General features: G+C 41.5%; 1 protein-coding gene across 1 annotated transcript; it reads left to right on the top strand.

Moving 5' to 3' along the window:
- The first annotated feature begins 8050 nt into the window (after nucleotides 1-8050).
- Nucleotides 8051-18908, top strand: ube2d4 (ubiquitin-conjugating enzyme E2D 4 (putative)). The gene is made up of 7 exons (XM_010876377.3): nucleotides 8051-8318; nucleotides 12947-13010; nucleotides 13652-13683; nucleotides 14143-14220; nucleotides 14319-14424; nucleotides 15311-15404; nucleotides 15571-18908. The coding sequence occupies exons 1-7, from the start codon at nucleotides 8295-8297 to the stop codon at nucleotides 15614-15616; spliced, it is 444 nt and encodes a 147-aa protein (XP_010874679.1). The 5' UTR covers nucleotides 8051-8294; the 3' UTR covers nucleotides 15617-18908.
- Nucleotides 18909-19324: the final 416 nt, after the last annotated feature.

The raw sequence follows: 19324 nt of genomic DNA, 5'->3' as shown, positions 1-19324 counted from the left end.
CCACCGGGTACCACTCATCTCCACTAAAAATAGGAAAAAGAGGCTACAATTTGCACAAGCTCACCAAAATTGGACAGTTGAATACTGGAAGAATGTTGCTTGGTCTGATGAATCTCGATTTCTGTTGAGACATTCAGATGGTAGAGTCAGAATTTGACATAAACAGAATGAGAACATGGATCCATCATGCCTTGTTACCACTGTGCAGGCTGGTGGTGGTGGTGTAATGGTGTGGGGGATGTTTTCTTGGCACACTTTAGGCCCCTTAGTGCCAATTGGGCATCGTTTAAATGCCACGGCCTACCTGAGCATTGTTTCTGACCATGTCCATCCCTTTATGACCACCATGTACCCATCCTCTGATGGCTACTTCCAGCAGGATAATGCACCATGTCACAAAGCTCGAATAATTTCAAATTGGTTTCTTGAACATGACAATGAGTTCACTGTACTGAAATGGCCCCCACAGTCACCAGATCTCAACCCAATAGAGCATCTTTGTGATGTGGTGGAACGGGAGCTTCGTGCCCTGGATGTGCATCCCACAAATCTCCATCAACTGCAAGATGCTATCCTATCAATATGGGCCAATATTTCTAAAGAATGCTTTCAGCACCTTGTTGAATCAATGCCACGTAGAATTAACGCAGTTCTGAAGGCGAAAGGGGGTCAAACACAATATTAGTATGGTGTTCCTAATAATCCTTTAGGTGAGTGTATGTTCATACCATACCATACCATCTTCTTCCGCTTATCCGGGGCCGGGTCGCGGGGGCAGCAGTCTAAGCAGGGATGCCCAGACTTCCCTCTCCCCAGACACTTCCTCCAGCTCTTCCGGGGGGACACCGAGGCGTTCCCAGGCCAGCCGGGAGACATAGTCCCTCCAGCGTGTCCTAGGTCTTCCCCGGGGTCTCCTCCCGGTGGGACGGGACCGGAACACCTTCCCAGGAAGGCGTTCCGGAGGCATCCGAAAAAGATGCCCAAGCCACCTCAGCTGACCCCTCTCGATGTGGAGATGCCCAAGTGTATGTTCAGCTTTGTTAAATTCCCCTGATCAATCCCTGTCTCCTTTTCTCCCTCCTCCAAACCTATCCAAAAGGTCATGAACCATTGCAATCTTCACTTTCTGCAAAATGTATTGCCTTTGTTGCATATGTGCCTTTCGGATTACTTTCCAATAGAAAAACATCTGCATTTAATTTACAACAGCTAAATTGGTGGCGTTTAGGCTTTCATTAATTAGTTCTCTCTCTTTCCTTGCTACTTGGCCCATGCTTGTGTTTTGTGGCTCTGTTACTTACTGAAGCTCACAGAACAGGTCTGCGGGCAGTTGAGCAAAAAATGAAGCTAAACAAAACTTTTGGACGACCTATTATCCTAACTCCCTCCTCATTAGACTATTCCTCACTACCTGGTTTCTATCACTCCAAATTCCAAGCTTTTGCCTTTAACCCTATAAAACTCTTTGGCACCGTCTCTGTTCTCCAAAGTCCTCTATCTCCTCTCGTCCCTCATTTCTCTGTGGAAAACTTCGTCAACCACTTTGAGAAGGCCAACAACATCCGCACCTCATTCACTCTCCCTGTTGAGTCCACGGGTCTCACATACACAGAACTATCCTATATATTAACATCCTTTTCCCCTCTTTCACCAGATAAAATCCTTCAACTGGTGATGTTTGTCTGCCTGACAGCTTGCCCTCTTCTCCCCTTCCCCTTTTAAGAACTCTCTAGAGTAGTTTTCACATTTCTCACTGCCCTCACTAAAGGGTTATCCAACCCCAGAAACACAAATCATAATATTCCTATGCTTGGTGAAGGCCATATATCTGTGAAACATGACACTCGTGCAGTAACGCATTAGATTTCAAGTTCTATCTGACATTATAACTAAAATACAGGGCAGATAGCTTATTATTATTCTGATAAAGATGCATTTGTAGCATATTATGCAACTGTATTGGCTATGGATAGGTTAATATAAAGATAGGAATACTTTGTTTTTACCAGCCAAAATCAGAGGAAAGTGCTTTGTTGTCACTAATGCGGATCATTGTTCAACATATGAGGTGCTAAACTTTTGGTTATGATTCAATAATTTGAAGACAATCATTTATTGGAATATCAAAGGCTTTTGGCAGAACCCTGATCAAACATGCACCCTGTTATTGTTTAATTTTTGTCACTCATCCTTTCTGAAATTAAAAGTAATCCAAGTAATCCAATTACCTATTTTCTCGATACTATCTGTTTACATTTCAGTTACGGTTTTTCTTACCCATTAGCCTACAATCCAAATGCATACACATATACACTGCCTTGCAAAAGCATTCAAACCCTTGAAAAATGCATGAATTAATTACAAATACTAGGCCTACATTGACATTGTTTTGTTTGATATTTTATTTTAAAACACTAACACTCAAAATCAATTAAAGTTAGGTGACATTGGTTTTTAGTTGGGCAATATTTGTTAAAATTGAAATATGTAGCTTTTTTCTAAAGTGTTTTCTTTAGCAGAATGAATACACCCCCGGTTGTGTGCGTTTACTGACCCATTAAATCAGTGCTGTTCTTAACCTTGAAGTCCAGCGAGGACATCTTGTGGACATGGCTCGCATGTAGTTCATGAGTTGTTCTGTCTGTGCTGCTACATGCTTAATTATTTTTACTTTAAATTAATGCTTAATATGATTTTGTTTGAAGGACCCATCAAAATGAACTCAGTTTTGTACCCAGATCCACATTTTGATCAGACAGTTTTTAGAACTTTGAATTGTCTAAGGCTAATGAGAAGATGCATAATTTGAAAATGTACATTTTAGTTCCTCATCCAGCTATAGCCACGGTAATATGCCCACACCTGATCTGAATAAAACACATTAGTATGAGAAAAAAGAAATAACAAAAATAATGGAAGGATTTGTATCCTGTATCCTTCCATCACTGGCGTAGTGTGGTGACAGCATGTACCGGGGTGCAAGCTGTTGTAAAGGGCCCCATGCAAGATTTCTTCGCAGCGGTATATACACTTTGTACAACATTCATGGGATCCTGCCAGACATTAACTCGTCACCAAACACAGGCCCTCCACCCACCGCGGGCCCTGGTGCCACTGCACTCCCTGCACCCCCCATAGCTACGCCACTGGCTTCCATTATTAGTAGGGTGGTTAATGGAAACCTGATAACATTTCACAGTCAAAAAGAGTGTCACATCAGATATCAATAGTTTTCTATAGAACTAGATTTTTTAGTTCAATACTAGGCTTAATCCATGTCTGCGAAAGCCGCCCCATAGTGTTAAGTCATGTTACAACAGTTCAAAAGCAGCGCAAGATTATTTGATTGACAGTTCGGGTTGCCAAGTGACAAATGTTGGTCCTGCTTCAGACTAGACATTTCTTTACAGACTATGAAGATGTAGAAATGCAGGTAGAGTGGCGGATTGATATAATTTCCAGAGAAGTTCTATTTCATTGAGCACCACCACATAGGGGGAACCCATCTCCTAGTGGTTTACCCTATCTGCACTAGGGGCAGAATGTACACACTTAGGATCAGCCAATGAGAGTGGCATATATATTAGGAGAGCAATCCCACCATTTGCCCTCCCGAATACATCAGCAGACTCCGGTGTTTTGAAGATCTTGCCTTTGAAGAATGAAGAATGTAAATGGAATTTTCCTTCTCTTGCCGTTGTGAGTCTCTTGTACTGGGTTACAAGACCCAAAACCACTACATGGTCTGTTGGGTTTTCACCTTCCAGGGGCCCTTTGACAGAGCCCCTGGAAGTTGCCGTCTGCATGCTCCTTTCTTTTTTCACTGTGGGGCGTTGGCCAAGGACACACTCTATTTTAGGGTCTCGTACTTGAGGTTTCTGTGAGTGAGCAGTCTAGTCAGAGCGTTTATTTTGGATGATAAGACGAGAGACAGCTCAGTAGTTTTTTTTCTCCCGTTTCTTCCCTGACGGCCTCTTTTCGGAAGCTTTGAGGGCCATCTCTAATTGGTGTCAGTGGTATGGAGAAAGTAGGGTCTTTGGCTTCTCCCCCCTCTCTATGGGCCCATCCTTGCTCCAGCTCTTCTGGAACCGTGCAGCATTTGGCAATGTGCTTAGCGGTTTTCCTACCCTACCGTCTCCACCCTGCGGGGGCAGTGCACCTGCGGGAAGGCAGTGATATCACACCCAACAACAGGGGCCACCCTAGCTCCTGCTATGCACTTTCTTTGAGGGCTATGTACAGGGCTCATGGTGCCCCATTTCCAGGTGTGTGCCCCAGTGAAACACTTCTGCACTTCACTAGAGTTGTGGGCAGAGAGTGGGCCATGTCCAAGGGAAACCCTTGGTTAGAGCCCCCTCTGGCTCTCTCCCTGGTGCCTGGAGCCAGTGCTTGGTCTTTGGCACTGTTGCTCCGACACCAATGGAAAGGGTGAATCTTTTGGGCATCCAAGCTGTCGCCTTCTGACGATATCTTTGATTTGGCTCCCCACTGGCCACTCCTCTCTCCTTCCTGCGGAGATTGAGGGGAACCGCCAGCACCCGTTAACAGCCAATTCCCGGCCCTGATGGACAGGAAGGGGCATCACCCTCCTTATGCCCCACTCTCCGGGATTTTTGGAGCGGCTGTGTCTGAGGCCGTTGCCCGCCTCGGGGAGGAAGAGGAGGACAGACAGACCCTCCCTTGTCGCCTTCTGCTTCGGTGTTAGCAGCAGCAGGCCTTTCGCAGCCAAAAGGAGATGGGACTGACTGGAGGAGGGGGAGAGAGCATGTGAGTACTGCCCTCCCCAACCCAGGATTGGGAAGGAGATGTCTGTTTTTTATTAATGCTAAAGACGGAATGTCCTCATTATTTGCTCACTACTGCCCATTTCCATTAAATCTGTTTAACAATCTGCCCCCTTTATGGTGCATGGCTGTGGGTGTTCTTTCACATTCTGTGTTCTCTATTTCATTTGACACACTGCAGCTCTGGTTACACACCTGTCGTGCCTGGTGTTTTGCAGTGAATTGGAAAAAGAGCGTCCCGTGGCCTTGTCGGCAAGTAGTCTATCTGGGTCTCCAGTTGGACACTGTCTCCATGGTGGCGTGCATGTCAGATGCACGGAGAGACACCTTACTGGTCGCTCTTCTGCATTTTTGACTACCTTGCTCGGTGTCAGCGCATTTGGCGCATGTCCCTTCTGGGTCTCATTAAGGTTGCACATCCCATGGTTCCTCTGGGGCTCCTGCACATGCGCAGGATGCGAAGGTGGTTCGCTCAGCTTCGCCTGGACTTGGTCCATCATCGCCAAAGGCTGTTGTTCGCCTCGGCCTTCGTAAAAACACAATCTTGCCCACAGGAGAGATGAGCACACTCTGTGGCACAGAGTCCCATTAGGCAGGGTATCTTCTTACATTCCAGTGTGTACGGATGCATCGCTGTCTGGTTGGGGGAGATGTGCCAGAGGCAGGCAACAGGCCGTGTGTCCTTAGTCGGAGACACACATAAACGGCCCAGAGCTGCGCACCTCTGACCCTATGATGGGGTCGTGTTGGCGTGATCAGACAACTGATGGTTGCCTTTATCTAATGCTTCAGAAGAGTCAGCTCTCCTGTACTCCATTGATTGGCAGGGGAATTGTGGCGATGGGCTTGCGGGTGTCTTTGCACATTCCGGGGCACCTCAGGTTGGGCGCATACCATAAGGGGATTCTTAGGACATTTAATGGATGTAGCACCCGGGCTTTGGAGCTGGTTCGGGAGAACAGGTGGAGCTGGATCGGGAGAACAGAGGCGGACCTGTTCGCGTCCAGAGTGAACAATCAGTGTCTTCTTGGTTTTCTCTCTGAGAGGGACGAACCGCTGTCAGGGGTATACACCTTTGCTCACAGTCTGTGCCCCAAGTCTCTCCTTTACATGTTTTCCTTCCTCCGGCAGTGTGCATTCTCTTTCTGTTAGTGAGAGTCATATCAGAGAGGCTGTCATTGACTTGATAGTCCACAACAGCCCAGAGGTGCTGTAGTTGCAGAAATCCCTCAATTGCTGATCGTGAGCTGTGGCGCATGCCACTGCACGACGACATACTGTTGCAGACAGGAGGCTCAATTGGGCATGGCCCGTATTAAGCCACCCTCTATGGACTTGGTTCATGGGAGGGGCAGGATGGTGCGCCAGGGCTTTATCTGCTGCTATTTTCTGCACAATCCAAGGCACTTGAGCTGTTTCTACCCCTGAAGTGTATGAGGGGAAATATTATGTTTTTTTTCTCACAATGTGTGAGAGACGTTCTATGGACCCGGTGTGCAGTGAGGTGTATGTGGTTCTCGAGTTCTTTTGCAACACGTTTGATTAGCGGCACTCTCCTACTAGTGAAGGGTATGCGTCGGCGGTTTCGGCTTGTCATGAGGACATTGGCAGTGCCCATTTTTGGGCCCTCACTGGTTAAGTGTTACCTCTTGAAAACTTGTTGGCTGAGACCTGTGGTCCGTACACTGTCATCTGCTAAGCGAGTGAGTGATATGTACTCTCTGTCGACACACAAGGACTGTCTCTCAATCTCTGGGATTGAGCAGGGCCTTGTTACATTCCAATTCGGCTTTCTTGCTGAAGATTGTGTAGAGCTCATTCAGGAGTTGTGGGTTTATTCTCCTTGTCCGTTTGAGGGAGAAGGAGAGGAGCATCTCCATCGGTTGTGCCTGGTGCGGGCCTTGGCACGATACGTGGCACATAGGGCAAAATGTTGAGCTGGCTTATGAAGTCACAGGATGTCCTTTGCCTTTGGAGTCTGAGCGCATTCCACTCATGGCATGGCTGCTTTTGCTGCTCTTTTTAGAAGCTTGGAGGTAGAGGACATTGTGAGGTGGTGTCTTGTTCGACACCTTCCCCTTTTATCCAGTATTATCTTGTGGACATGTCCTCTGATCCTCTCACCCAGTCTGTGCTTGGTGTTGCCTAGGGGATGAGAGGGAAGTCAGGGAGTACATCTTAGCAGTGTGTACCTCCGCCCTAAACCAATAGGAGCAGAGCTCCCCCATGGGGCTAAGCTCCACAAAATAGAGTGATAGTTACCACAGGGCAAAACCCTTGTTGCCACGGCAAGAAAAAAAAAACTAATCACGTCTTTTGTATTTTGTCTTGGTACAACAGCGTTCTTATGAGTATTTAGCTCGTTCTGCTATTTTCCGCTTGCAATTTGAGAAACACAGATCGCACTTTAATAGTATTCAGAGCCACCAATAACGCTCCATGCAGACGAGCTGAACGAGAAGTAGCCTACAGAGGTCCTCACCTTGCGCGAAACAACTAATTTCAGCGCGTGCGCCTTTTCAGTGAGAATAAGGTACCAGTCGTCGGTTTGGTAAACTAACGTAATTAGCTAACTATTCAGTTAAAACACAAATTATTCCCACCTAATTTATATGTAGCTATCAATATTGTTGCCACAATTGTATCCCCAGTTATATTAAGATACATTGAGAAACAATGTGATTTTTCTTTCTTCAGATGATTTTGTTGAAATATTTTAAACCATTGCAGCAAAAGAGAAAGGAACAGCAGCGTAAAGAAGTGTCAGGTAACGGATTACAGTCTGAATTAAATTATTATTTAATTGAACCTGAATAGCCGTATTAACAACGAGAAAATGAGTAGTAGCATCTTTAAAAGCTTATGATCTGTTTTTATAAGAATATTCCACTTAAGTGGATGAATTTACTTTGTTGAATAAATTTTTTGTAACACTGAAAATGTAATGTTTTGGGGGGGGTTATATGTAGCTATCAATTTATGTATTTAGAATACTAAAACATTGTAATATTGTTTAAAAAGATACCTACATAAATATATATTTTTTCCTACCGGGATTTGAAAAGCCGTAGTATGCCTATTTACAACGATGCCGTAACTGGAGCGCATCCAATGTTTGAACAGGTATAGGATAACAGAGTCCTTGACCAGTCTCTCTCCAATAAAGTAGGTGGCGGTAAAGACTCCTTTCAGTTGGTTTCGATCCGTCAATAACAGCAAAGAATAATTTTGTTAGCTAGACAAATTAGTTCTCATCTCGCGATATTCTGGAATCGTTCTCTAGCAGTGGAACGAGATTGGTGGTGAGAAGGCTAGCAGAAGTTAGCAAAACCTAGACTAAGAACTAGCTAGCCAAGATTGTACCGTGAAAATAGCAGGGTTTTTTTCCTCGAAAAACCCCACGACAGATACATTATTTATTTACACACGAACTGACTGCTTTGAAAATATCGTAATTTTACTCACATTTCCGTACCAAGTGTATTAGATCCATATCTTATTAAACGAGCAATGGCGTTGAAAAGAATTCAAAAGGTGAGTGTTTGTTATTGTTTGCTTAGCTAGCTAACTTCTATAGTCCGCTAAGTAGCCATTTCTTCATCTATTCTATCAAACGCGTTGCAACAAGCTAGTCAGCTAAATTATTATGCTTAAATTAATGTATTTCTTTACGATCGTTGGTCACTTCATGTATCTACCGAACATATCTGTTATCCCCAACTACTTACTGATATAATCATAGACGATTAACCAATGGTGGCCTTTTGCGATTGACGCATTGACGTTAGCTACAGTAATAATCTTAAATAGTGGCTAGCTAGTTGTTAGCAAGCTAGTGTACTGTAGCTGTCGTCAGTTGTTAGCTAGCTAACCTTACCAGGGCCTTAGCAGGTGGACAGCCTTTTTTGCTAACTAGGTGACACATGTCTCAGCTAGCTAAATTCTCTGCCTAAAGTGAATTAGGTTTTGGACAACAAATCTTCGTGTTTTAGAAAAAAATCGAGTCATTCGTGTTCAACAAATCGGATGAAAGTACAATTTGACGCTACCTTCCTAATGCTAGCAAGCATTAACGTTCGCTATCATTTTGCAATCATGAGTGTGCTGGAAACTAATGCGCACGCGTGACATGACAGCTGTTTGCAAGTCGCCAAAATACTGAACCCCAATGTCAATGTTGCCATATATGGAATTGCAAATGGGGCACTGGGGCAGGGAAGTGTATTTATAACAAAATGGAAAGCTTTTACATCTGTACTGCAGTTAGCTAACGTGAACTGGATTAAAAAATGTCTACTGATTAATGTACAACATCACAGGAAGGTCCAGCCATGTAAACTTAACTGGTATATGGCTAGTAGGTACCATAGTTTTAAAATAATAAGCGTTTTAGCCGATGTTTGTATCCAACTTGACTTAGCAGCAGTCATTTGAACAACGAAGTCAAGTATGTGGACAGTGACACAAGTTGTATTGGCTCTGATTTCCAACACTTAGGATTTAAAACGATTCATAGATAATTTAATTGTATGGTAATTTTATCCATATCTGATGAACCATTTATAAATAACAGCACATTTTGAAGGTAGCCCCCTCATTTAAGGATACCAAAGGTATTTGTAATATTGGTTTCATAGCTGTCTCCTGTTAGGCAGGTTTGTTTACATGCATTATCGTTGCATGCACAAGAAAGCTGTCAATGGTTGTAAGCCTTACATTTGAGTTTGGGTGCTGGTGTTTAACAACACAAAGACCAAAGAAGTGTCAGTGCAAGCTGGCAATTATGATTCAGATAAACTCGATCACATAGCCAAAACGTTAGGCTTTCCAAAATCAATGGTTTAGTACATTAGGATGAAAAGCACTGGTTAGCTCAGCAGTGGCAAATTATCTGCTAGCCTTGGGAAGACATCTACAGTGGATGACCAAATAATTCTCACTATAATGATGAAAAAAGCTGTGAATAACTGTGTGACAGATTAGCAACACTGTCCAGGAGGTAGGTGTGGATGTCAGCCACTACCATTTTGCCAAAGACTTAGCCAGCCGATCTACAGGGGCTGGACTGCAAGGTGCAAAAACACTAGTTAGCCTTGAAAACAGGATGCTCTATGTACCAGAAAGACCCTATACCATTCTAGGAAAGGTATTGCTGACAAATGAGACATATTAACTTGTGTATTAACATATACAGATGTAAATACCCTCATTAACGCAGTCAGTATGCGCTATATCCTCTTATTCATTGTTTAATTTCAGATTCAATGTGCTGGAGTCTGGAATGAAAACAACAACACTTGTCACTTTCCAAATACGAATGGACTGCACGGTGTATTTTTACATGTGGGTTGTCATGAGAATAAAACCCACTAACCTAACGCTGGAAGCCCCAATACTGTTGCAGCTGATGTAAATATATATTTTTTACCTAGTCGGCATGGGGTTTTGGTCTAGCAACCTTTTTGGTAACTTCTCAGATGCTTGAATTTACAGGTGTCCAACACATTCCATGCAGGTCAGAGTTTCTGGGTTTATGCTTCTACCTTGATTATTTCTGGTCACAAAAAGGTTAGGACGTCCACTCACCTGTTCTTATTTGGACACTAAATTGGGGGGAGAAACAGCAGACACTAAGCACTCCATGAAATTAGTACACCCCTCTTCTAATTGCTAAGTCACTGTTGTCAAAAAGTGTGTTGTAGCCTAATTAATTTGTGAAAGCGCTGAATGTATGTTTTGTCTGTCAGTGTATGATTGTGTAAATCATATTATTGTTATTTATGGTATGGCTAAAATATGGGAACACGTAGTTATCACAGAATAACACCAAGTAAAGAACTCTAAGGATACCAATCTGTCATGATAGGAAGCATATGCGATAGTGAATCAATGTCACCTGTTTTGGTGCAAATGAAAGTGACAACAGGTGCATTGGAGAGGCAACCGCAAGACAACCCCCAAAAGGGAATTGTTTTGCGAGTGGTGGCCACAGACAACTTCTCTCTCCTTATCCTTCCTGACTGATTCTTTTCTAGTTTGGCATTTTGCCAGTGTCCTTGTCACTACTGGTAGCATGAGGCGGTACCTGCAGCTCATTCAGGTTGCACAGGTGGTCTAGCTCCTCCAGGATGGCACATCCATACGTTTGCTCTGTCTCCCAGTACAGTCTTACCCTACGTGCACACAGTCCACTCGCTAACGCTACAAAGAGGCACCCTCCCATTACTTTCCACCAAGAGCCAGCAAATCGCGGCAAAAGCAGGCAGAGCTCCACTCAGAGACAAAATCTCCCAGTGACAGCTGTGAGTTGAGAAACGTTCCACTTTATGCTGATTTCCAGCGATAGGACAGTGACTGAGTTCGGTGACTGCCAATGGCTGGGCAGATGTTCTCTGCATCTTGAAGTCCCTTTTCTTTTCTACTCGCTAGGAAAAAAAAAACATTTGGCCTGAAACTTATAATTGCGGTGTCCGGTTGCCCCATTATTTATGATGCTTCTCTGGCTTCATACAGAGATATAATTCTAAAAATTGATGCATGGACGTTTTCAGAGATCATTGGGCTCACGGGTGAGTGATACATGCATAACGTAAAACACAGTAAATTGCTATTTGAACATTGACCAATTGGCATCATCGTAATACATTTTTAGTGGTGGAGGAATGCAAATACTAAATACTTATTAATATTGACAGAGATGGGTGTTTTCCCTATACTGGTTGACTGGTTGTCGGTGGCATAAATTTGGAAGATAGACCCTGCCCAAGTGGGCACTGTGCATGCCAGGGAAGGCTCAGCGACACCTCGACCTAGATTGAGCGATTTGCGAGTTGAGCGAGGGGCACAGACAGAGCCCTGCAGAATGACCTCCAGCAGGCTACTGGTGTGCATGTTTCTGACTAAACTGTTAGAAACAGACTCCATGAGGGCCGGACGTCCTTTAGTTCTCACATCCCAGCACCGTGCAGCTTGATTGGCATTCACCAGAGAACACCAGAATTGGCAGGTACCATTCTCTTCACAGATGTGAAAGAGTCTGGAGATGCCATGGTGAACATTATGCTGCCTACATCATCATCCAGCATGACTGGTTTGGCAGTGGGCCAGTGATGGTCTGGGGAGGCATTTCCTTGGAGGGTCGGACAGACCTCCATGTGCTAGCCTACGTTACCCTGCCTGCTGTTAAGTACTGGGTTCTTAAGACCCATCGTCAGACCTTCCGCTAGTGCTGTGGGCCCTGGGTTCCTCCTAGTGCAGGACTATGCCTGGCTTCATGTGGCCAGAGTGTTTAGGTTCCTGGATGACGAATGCATTGATTCAATTGACTGGCTCTTGCATTCCTTACACCTGAATCCAACTGAGAACCTCTGGGATGTTATGTTGCGGTGCGTCCAATGCCACCCAGCACTGCCACTGACTGTCCAGGAGCTCACTGAGCTCACTGGACTGAGAGGAGATCCCCCAGGACGCCATCTGCCATATCATCAGGAACATGCCCAGACATTGTCCTGAGTGCATATAGGCTTGTGAGGGCCATACACACTACTGAGTCACATTGAGTTGGCAGGTTGGAACAGCCTGTGATTTCAATTGTTTACTTAGATTTTCGGTGAGAGTTTTCATACAGCCCTCAATCAATTGGTGATTTTGGTTTCCACTGATCGTTGTTATGTCATTTTGTTCTCAACGAATTGCACAATGTACTGATTTTGATCTTTAATATATTCCCTTCGATGTGTGATTAATTGTTTTATAAATAAAAGGTACAAAAGGATATTTATATCTTATTTAACATCTATCTATACAGTACGGTATGTTCGGCCGCCTTCAGACCCGTTATCGAACTTTTGAATATGGCTACTGGAATTCTTTTAAATTTAATGTGAGATTCTCTCTGATTATTCTTTTGTGAAGAATTACAAGTTTATTTCCGTCAGAGGGAGAGGGCTATGATGTCATTTGCATAAGCATTTGCTATGCTTATGAAATTTAAAATGCCCAACCCTAATAATAGCACAGACAGCCCAATTATTTTGACAGATTCCTCTCTAAAATAGTTGATGTGATTTGATCAAAAGACCAATTTTGTTTACAAACGATTAGAATTTGTCTGTGTGTAATCACAATAGAAATGTTTTATGTATTATTGTTAATATTTTCAGGAGCTGACAGATTTGCAGAGGGATCCACCTGCGCAGTGCTCAGCGGGACCAGTTGGAGATGATTGTATGTACAGTAACAGTAGGGGATGCATCCTTTATATTGATAGCATTGTGTGTGTGTGGCCATACAACTGAATATTAAATATGTAATTTCAGCACATTATTTTGAAAAGATAAGTTGCAGCACTTTAATTTTACCATATTTTCAATAATTGTGTAATCATTGACCATATTGTGTTTGTTTACGAATTCACAATAACAACTTGTTTTACCAGTTTCCTTTTTTTAATAAAGCACTTTTATTTCGTAAAAATAGGGTGTTTCCTAAAACCCATTTTTTATCTTACTGTTTAGCAATGTGCTAAAGACAAACACCCCATTTATTTTATGTAATAATCAGAAATATTCTGTTATTGTGAAATAATCTACAAATGAAGTAAGGTGAAATGACAGCAAAATGCAATTTGAGTGTTGCTATTCATTAATATTTTCATAATCAAATTCTGTCTTATTCACTGAATCTGTTATTTTATGTTGAGTTATTTTACCTTCTATGTGTATATAATATGCTTTCTTTAGATATTATTTGTTACATTACATTTTGTAGTCTGTAGTCTTACATTTAGTCATGTGAAAAGCACACATCCACAATGCATTAAGTTAGGCAACGTTTGATGGGCTTTTAACCTATATTTCCTTTTACAGTGTTTCACTGGCAGGCGACAATAATGGGTCCAGTATGTGATTTTATTTATATTTTCTCAAATTTCCATATAGCTTAGCAACAAAAGCTTTAGGTATATTTTTATCTTTCTAAAAATATTTTTACCCCTTCTGGTAGCACTTTGTATGAAGTGGCCTTAATTACTATGCAACTAGCAGTAAAGTCATAATAACAAAAAAATGTAATGGTCTGAAAGTCCCAATGTGAATTTATTATGCATTGGGTCCCAGTCAACAATTCCACAGGTGATCCAATGTTGATGCCCCTTGATGGTTTCAACACTGGTATTATCAGTGGATTTGACACTGTAGTTACTTTTTACTAGGTCTTATGTTGTTATTCTTATATAAAACAACCATTTAGTTAATGTTATTCCTAATGCAACTTTATCACAGCCATTACTGTTAATTACATAGCAATTGGGGCAAGTTAACTCTTGTACGAATTACTCATGTTAGCTCTTTTCTTTTAGAATGACAGTCCTTATCAGGGCGGAGTGTTCTTCCTTACTATTCACTTCCCTACAGATTACCCCTTCAAACCACCGAAGGTAAGAATAAGTAAAATGAGCTCAGTTGACATTCGGAAACAAAATTCTTATTGCATGCATTTGGAACTGGTATATAAAATGTTTCAATTAATTTGCAGGTTGCTTTCACGACAAAGATCTACCACCCTAATATCAACAGCAATGGAAGTATTTGTCTTGATATATTAAGATCACAATGGTCACCTGCACTTACTGTATCAAAAGGTAATTCCCTTTGTCGCTCATACAGCTTGGTGGATGTGTAAAACATCAATGTTTTTGCTTTATCGGTTTGGGAATTTAATTTTGATCCCGCAATATGCTAGATGTAAACTAATCTGATTGTAGGTGCACAGTTTCTCATAACTACTGGGAATTAGATATATTTTTAATGTAGGTTTTTCAGTCTCTGGAAAAGGAGCAGGGACTCTGCTAACCAGCAGTATCGATTAACAGTGTACTGAGTACTACAGTATAAACAACAACATGAAACAATATTATGAATAAACCTAAATGCTTATTTTCTGGGTATTTCTGTCACAACAAATGTTCTACTGATGGAAACACAGATTATTCTTGTCTGGTTGGGGATTTAAACCAGCAACATTTCTGTCCACTCTATACTGTAACCTAGCTTAATGTTTCTGACTGTGCCATATCTGCTGTTCCCTGAAGTCCAACTTCGGTGTTGCAAATTGGCCCAGCTCAGTCTGGGTTAGGGAATGGGTGACCAGTAAGGTTTGTCTTGTTCTGTCTTGGGCATCAAAAAGCCTACTCGTTATTTAATGCACTTATCCGATAAAAAGTACTTTTTGCCAATATGGGTTTATTTTTGGAGGTTTTTTTAGCATTTGCGGCATGCACAGACCTTGACATGTCTGGTTAATGCCACAAGTGATATTCTAAAGGTCTTTACATTTATTTTATTCAACTTGATTGAACTTGCAAATACATGTTCAAAGGATCTTTGTTCTATGTTAAAAGCAATGACAGAAGCAGTAGGCCTGCTATGGATAACAGTATTGATGTACATTTTATTGGTCACTTAGTTTCTCTCTAGTGGGAGTTTCAGTTGTAGCTAACTAATGACTTTTTGTCTATATTTCTATAGTTCTCTTGTCCATCTGCTCTCTGCTTTGTGATCCAAACCCCGATGACCCGCTTGTTCCTGAGATTGCGCACACCTACAAAGCCGACAGGGAAAAGTGAGTGTGCTATAATGTTTGTTTCTCTTGCTTTCGAAATGCCTATAATGCCTATTCCACAGTTAATGTAACTTTTTAATAGCGAAGATGGACGCAAGGTCTTGGAGATCAGTTTTCTAATTCTGTTTTGCAGGTACATTACAACATTTTCTATTTTGTTTTGCAGGTACAACAGACTAGCAAGAGAATGGACACAGAAGTATGCAATGTGAGAAGGCGTGTAAAATGAAAACACTAAAAGAAGAAAAAAACAAATGATTAATATTAACGTAACGCAAATGAACAAGTGGGGAAACATAACTACACACTCTGGTTGGAGAAGGAGGTGATAAAATAAGGGACAGTGCAACCTGGCTGCTAAATGCTGAGCTGCTGCCATGTGCTGTTCTTCATGACTTGTATGGATCTGCTGAGCAAGGCCTGAGGAGCTCCTCAAAGCACTCCTCCTCTATGGAATACTGGAACCACCTCATGGTCCAAACCACCACACCCAGACAAACTATTACTACTATTGTGACTATTATTATCAGTGTTACTCTTCATATTCATATTATTATGATCACTGTTCTTATCATGACATCGTTGTGTTATTCTACTGAATGCTGAAGTGGGGGTGGCTTGGTTCTCCCTCCGATCAAAGGTACTTTTTGTTGCCCCTTTTGGATGTCTTGTATAACTGTATGTTCATGTATTCAGTGGCCTTGCTGTGTTATTGTAATAACCTCCTCAGATGTTAGATGTGCAATTGAGTTGGAGTGCTCAGCACAATGGTGCATGGCTGTATCCAGCAATGTGGTTCCATGACTCACTAAGACTTGGGAGATAGTTCTACACAAACTGTCACTCCTGGACATAATGTGAGATGATTCAGACGGTCATTCTGTTTCCCCCTGAGCCAATTCATTATTATTTTTTACCCTATGTGTATTTGGAAATTCCCCAAATGTGGCGACCGGTGGTCATGGAGATTCTGGAGAGCGGTGCTATGAAGGTGCGCAGCCCTGGATTGGACTGGTGTCTGTGCTCATGAGCGAGAGACCAGGGAGAAGGTTCTGAAACCTCAACCACTTCTATCTGTCGCCTGTGTCCTTGCTTCCTGTCCTAAATCCATCCAGGGCAAGTGTCTTACCCCATACAATCATACTGTAAGGTGGCACTTGAACTCTAGTTAAAGCTCATCTCTACTCCCCAGCCATACCGTTGAGTTAGAGTGCCACCCTCTAACTACAGTAGCTCAGGTATATATCCAACTAGCCTGTCTGTGAAAGGGCACTGTAGTATCCTTTGGTGTGTGGAAAATTTACCAGACCTTTGTTAGATGCTGAGATGCTGCTTTAATCCAGATGTACAGAAGTTGTCTTTGGAGATATCTGACATTGGTCACTAATTAGCTTTTCCTTTTCATCTTACCATTATCACAGATTGTTTTACTGTACAACACTGATGTGAATGTGAATGTTTTCAAATAGGTTTTGATCATGCTGTGGATAGACACTGCACATGCTATTACATTGAATATGCCATTGGTTAAAACTGGAGTTATTTCTTTAGGTGGGAGATAGAAACAACTTGCATTTATGACACATGGTTGCAGGTCTAAGAATTAACTTCTCTTTTTGTTTAAATTAGTAATTTGAGGTGTACTTTTCATCTTGCTTTGTGATGTTTACTAGATGTCTCGCATATTTCCCATGCCTTTTACATCTTAACATTTTAACACAAGTTTTACTATGAGTAATGGCAGCTGCATATTGGTTTCAGCAGATGTCTTGATTTTGTTCTCATCGATTGGAACTTTACTCTCTACTTCTTCTGAGGTCTGCTACAGTACACATAGGCAATACATTTGCTATACTGCAAATTAATGTTTTTTTTTATGTCACAAATGACCGCCATTGTGATTGATCTGCCATTTGTAATATGAAATTCAAAGTCAGTCATACAGTGCAGGTACTGGATTATTTAGACGGCTTGTCTTGAGCTATAGAGTATTTTTAACACAGTAACTGATGTTGCCATGGAAAGGGAATAAAAAACGTATTGGTGGGAAAAGGGAAGTATAAAAAATGTGGCCATTTAAATGCTTGATTTTTAGAGGTGACTGCCCTTGATGGATTTAGACCATTTAGGTTGTTTGGTATTCAAAAACCGGTTGCACGTCACTGTACTGTAGAGTGGTTTCATTTAGGAGCACAACACAATTACCTTATGACTGACATTTAGAATTGGTTATTAGGCTATGGTTTAGACACTAAATACTTGTTCAACATTGTAGCCGCAATGTATTGAATATCTACTCTGAATCTGACTGCCAAATCAATACTTAATAATGCCACTGGACAAAACCTATTTCCTGATGATTTTTCTTTATTTGTTTGTTTTTTTATTTGTAATTTGTCTTCCAGTTGTCAGTTTTGAATGCATTATGCCTCAATCCATCAAATGTTCCTTAGAGTATGTTGTTCTGGTCTGATCCAAAGAGATAATAGCTAGAATCATCTCATTTCTCCAGTGGGTTTCTTAAAGGCTTAGGGCCTACAATGGGCAAAAATGCAAACATAACAGCTTCAAACTGTAACTGATAACTTGATGCTTGAAAGCAAATGGATTAATAAGAGGATTGGCTACAATAGTACCATTTCATAGCAAGCTGTACTGCTTCTGGCCTAAATATTATCCTGTTAAAATGACAAATGAGTACTGTAGGCAGTGGACAGCACACCCCTCTCCTATAGAAGTATCTTCCTAGTGCAAATAATGTATTGATGTTATCAAACCACCTTTCATATGTTTTTAGAAAGAGGCAGAATAAAGACCATTTTTCATGTCTGCATTTAAAGGACCAGTGCAGTCAACTTCTGGATAGATTTTTAATAAATATTTTCACACTAAGGTTGAATTAACAATTGTTAATATGATAATGCAGTTTTGTGTAAAAGCAGTTTTGGGTGAGACAGAACTTTTGGCAAACTGCTTTTTGTCACAGGCTTAAATGATTATAATAGATCAATGGGAAAGAAAGTGGGTTTTGACTGTCAGCTCATCTGTTCTGTGACTTAAAAATCTTGGAATTGGTTTCCTAATGCCAACACAATCAGACTGACCATTAAAAGGGCCAAAGAAGGGAAATTATCCCAAATATATGTTGGAGTTACATAAAAAGAATGAACTGTTTATTAGATTAAATTATGATATTAATATGAAGGTAATAAGAACATCTTGCCATGCTTTCCACTCCAGAGAAAATGTTCACAGCCATTGGCCAGATACCAGATCATTTACAATTAATTTGCCTGACACCAGAAAAAATCTTAGCCTTAACCATTATTCTATGTATATAGATACTGTAAATTGCTATCAGGGCTTGTTTTCCCCACCAAAGGGAAAGTATTTGAATCACTAGAGACTCCTAATGTAAATGGGGCTACTAGTTTCTGAATTGTACAGCATTGTTAACTTGAAATTCAGGACCAGCCTTCTTAAATAAATGCATCTCAAATTTGATATCTGTATGTGATTAAGACTTCCTATCACTATTACCAGTTGCCTCCCCTTGCATACACATGACAGAAAATAGCTTGACATTTTGAATTAAACATTTGTTTTATTTTTCTGAAATTAATTTCATATTCTGCTTGACTAATCGTATTGCGGGAACCAAAACATCCCTTCGCCTTGACAACATCTTTGCAAAGTCTCTACATTCTCTCAACCAACATCATGAGGTAGTCACCTGGAATACATTTCAATGAACAGGTGTGCGTTGTAAAAGTACATTTGTGGATTGTCTTAATGCTTTTGAACCAACCAGTTGTGTTGTGACAAGGTAGGTTTGGTATACAGAAGACCGTCATTATGTCTGTACTTTAATTGTCCATATTCTTGCAAGAACTACACAGATAAGCAAAGAGAAAGAACAG

This window comes from Esox lucius, chromosome 13 (assembly GCF_011004845.1).
Source record: "Esox lucius isolate fEsoLuc1 chromosome 13, fEsoLuc1.pri, whole genome shotgun sequence".
Taxonomy (NCBI): Eukaryota; Metazoa; Chordata; class Actinopteri; order Esociformes; family Esocidae; genus Esox; species Esox lucius.
Note: the sequence above shows the minus strand (reverse complement) of the source record. Positions and strands in the feature narration are given on the sequence as shown.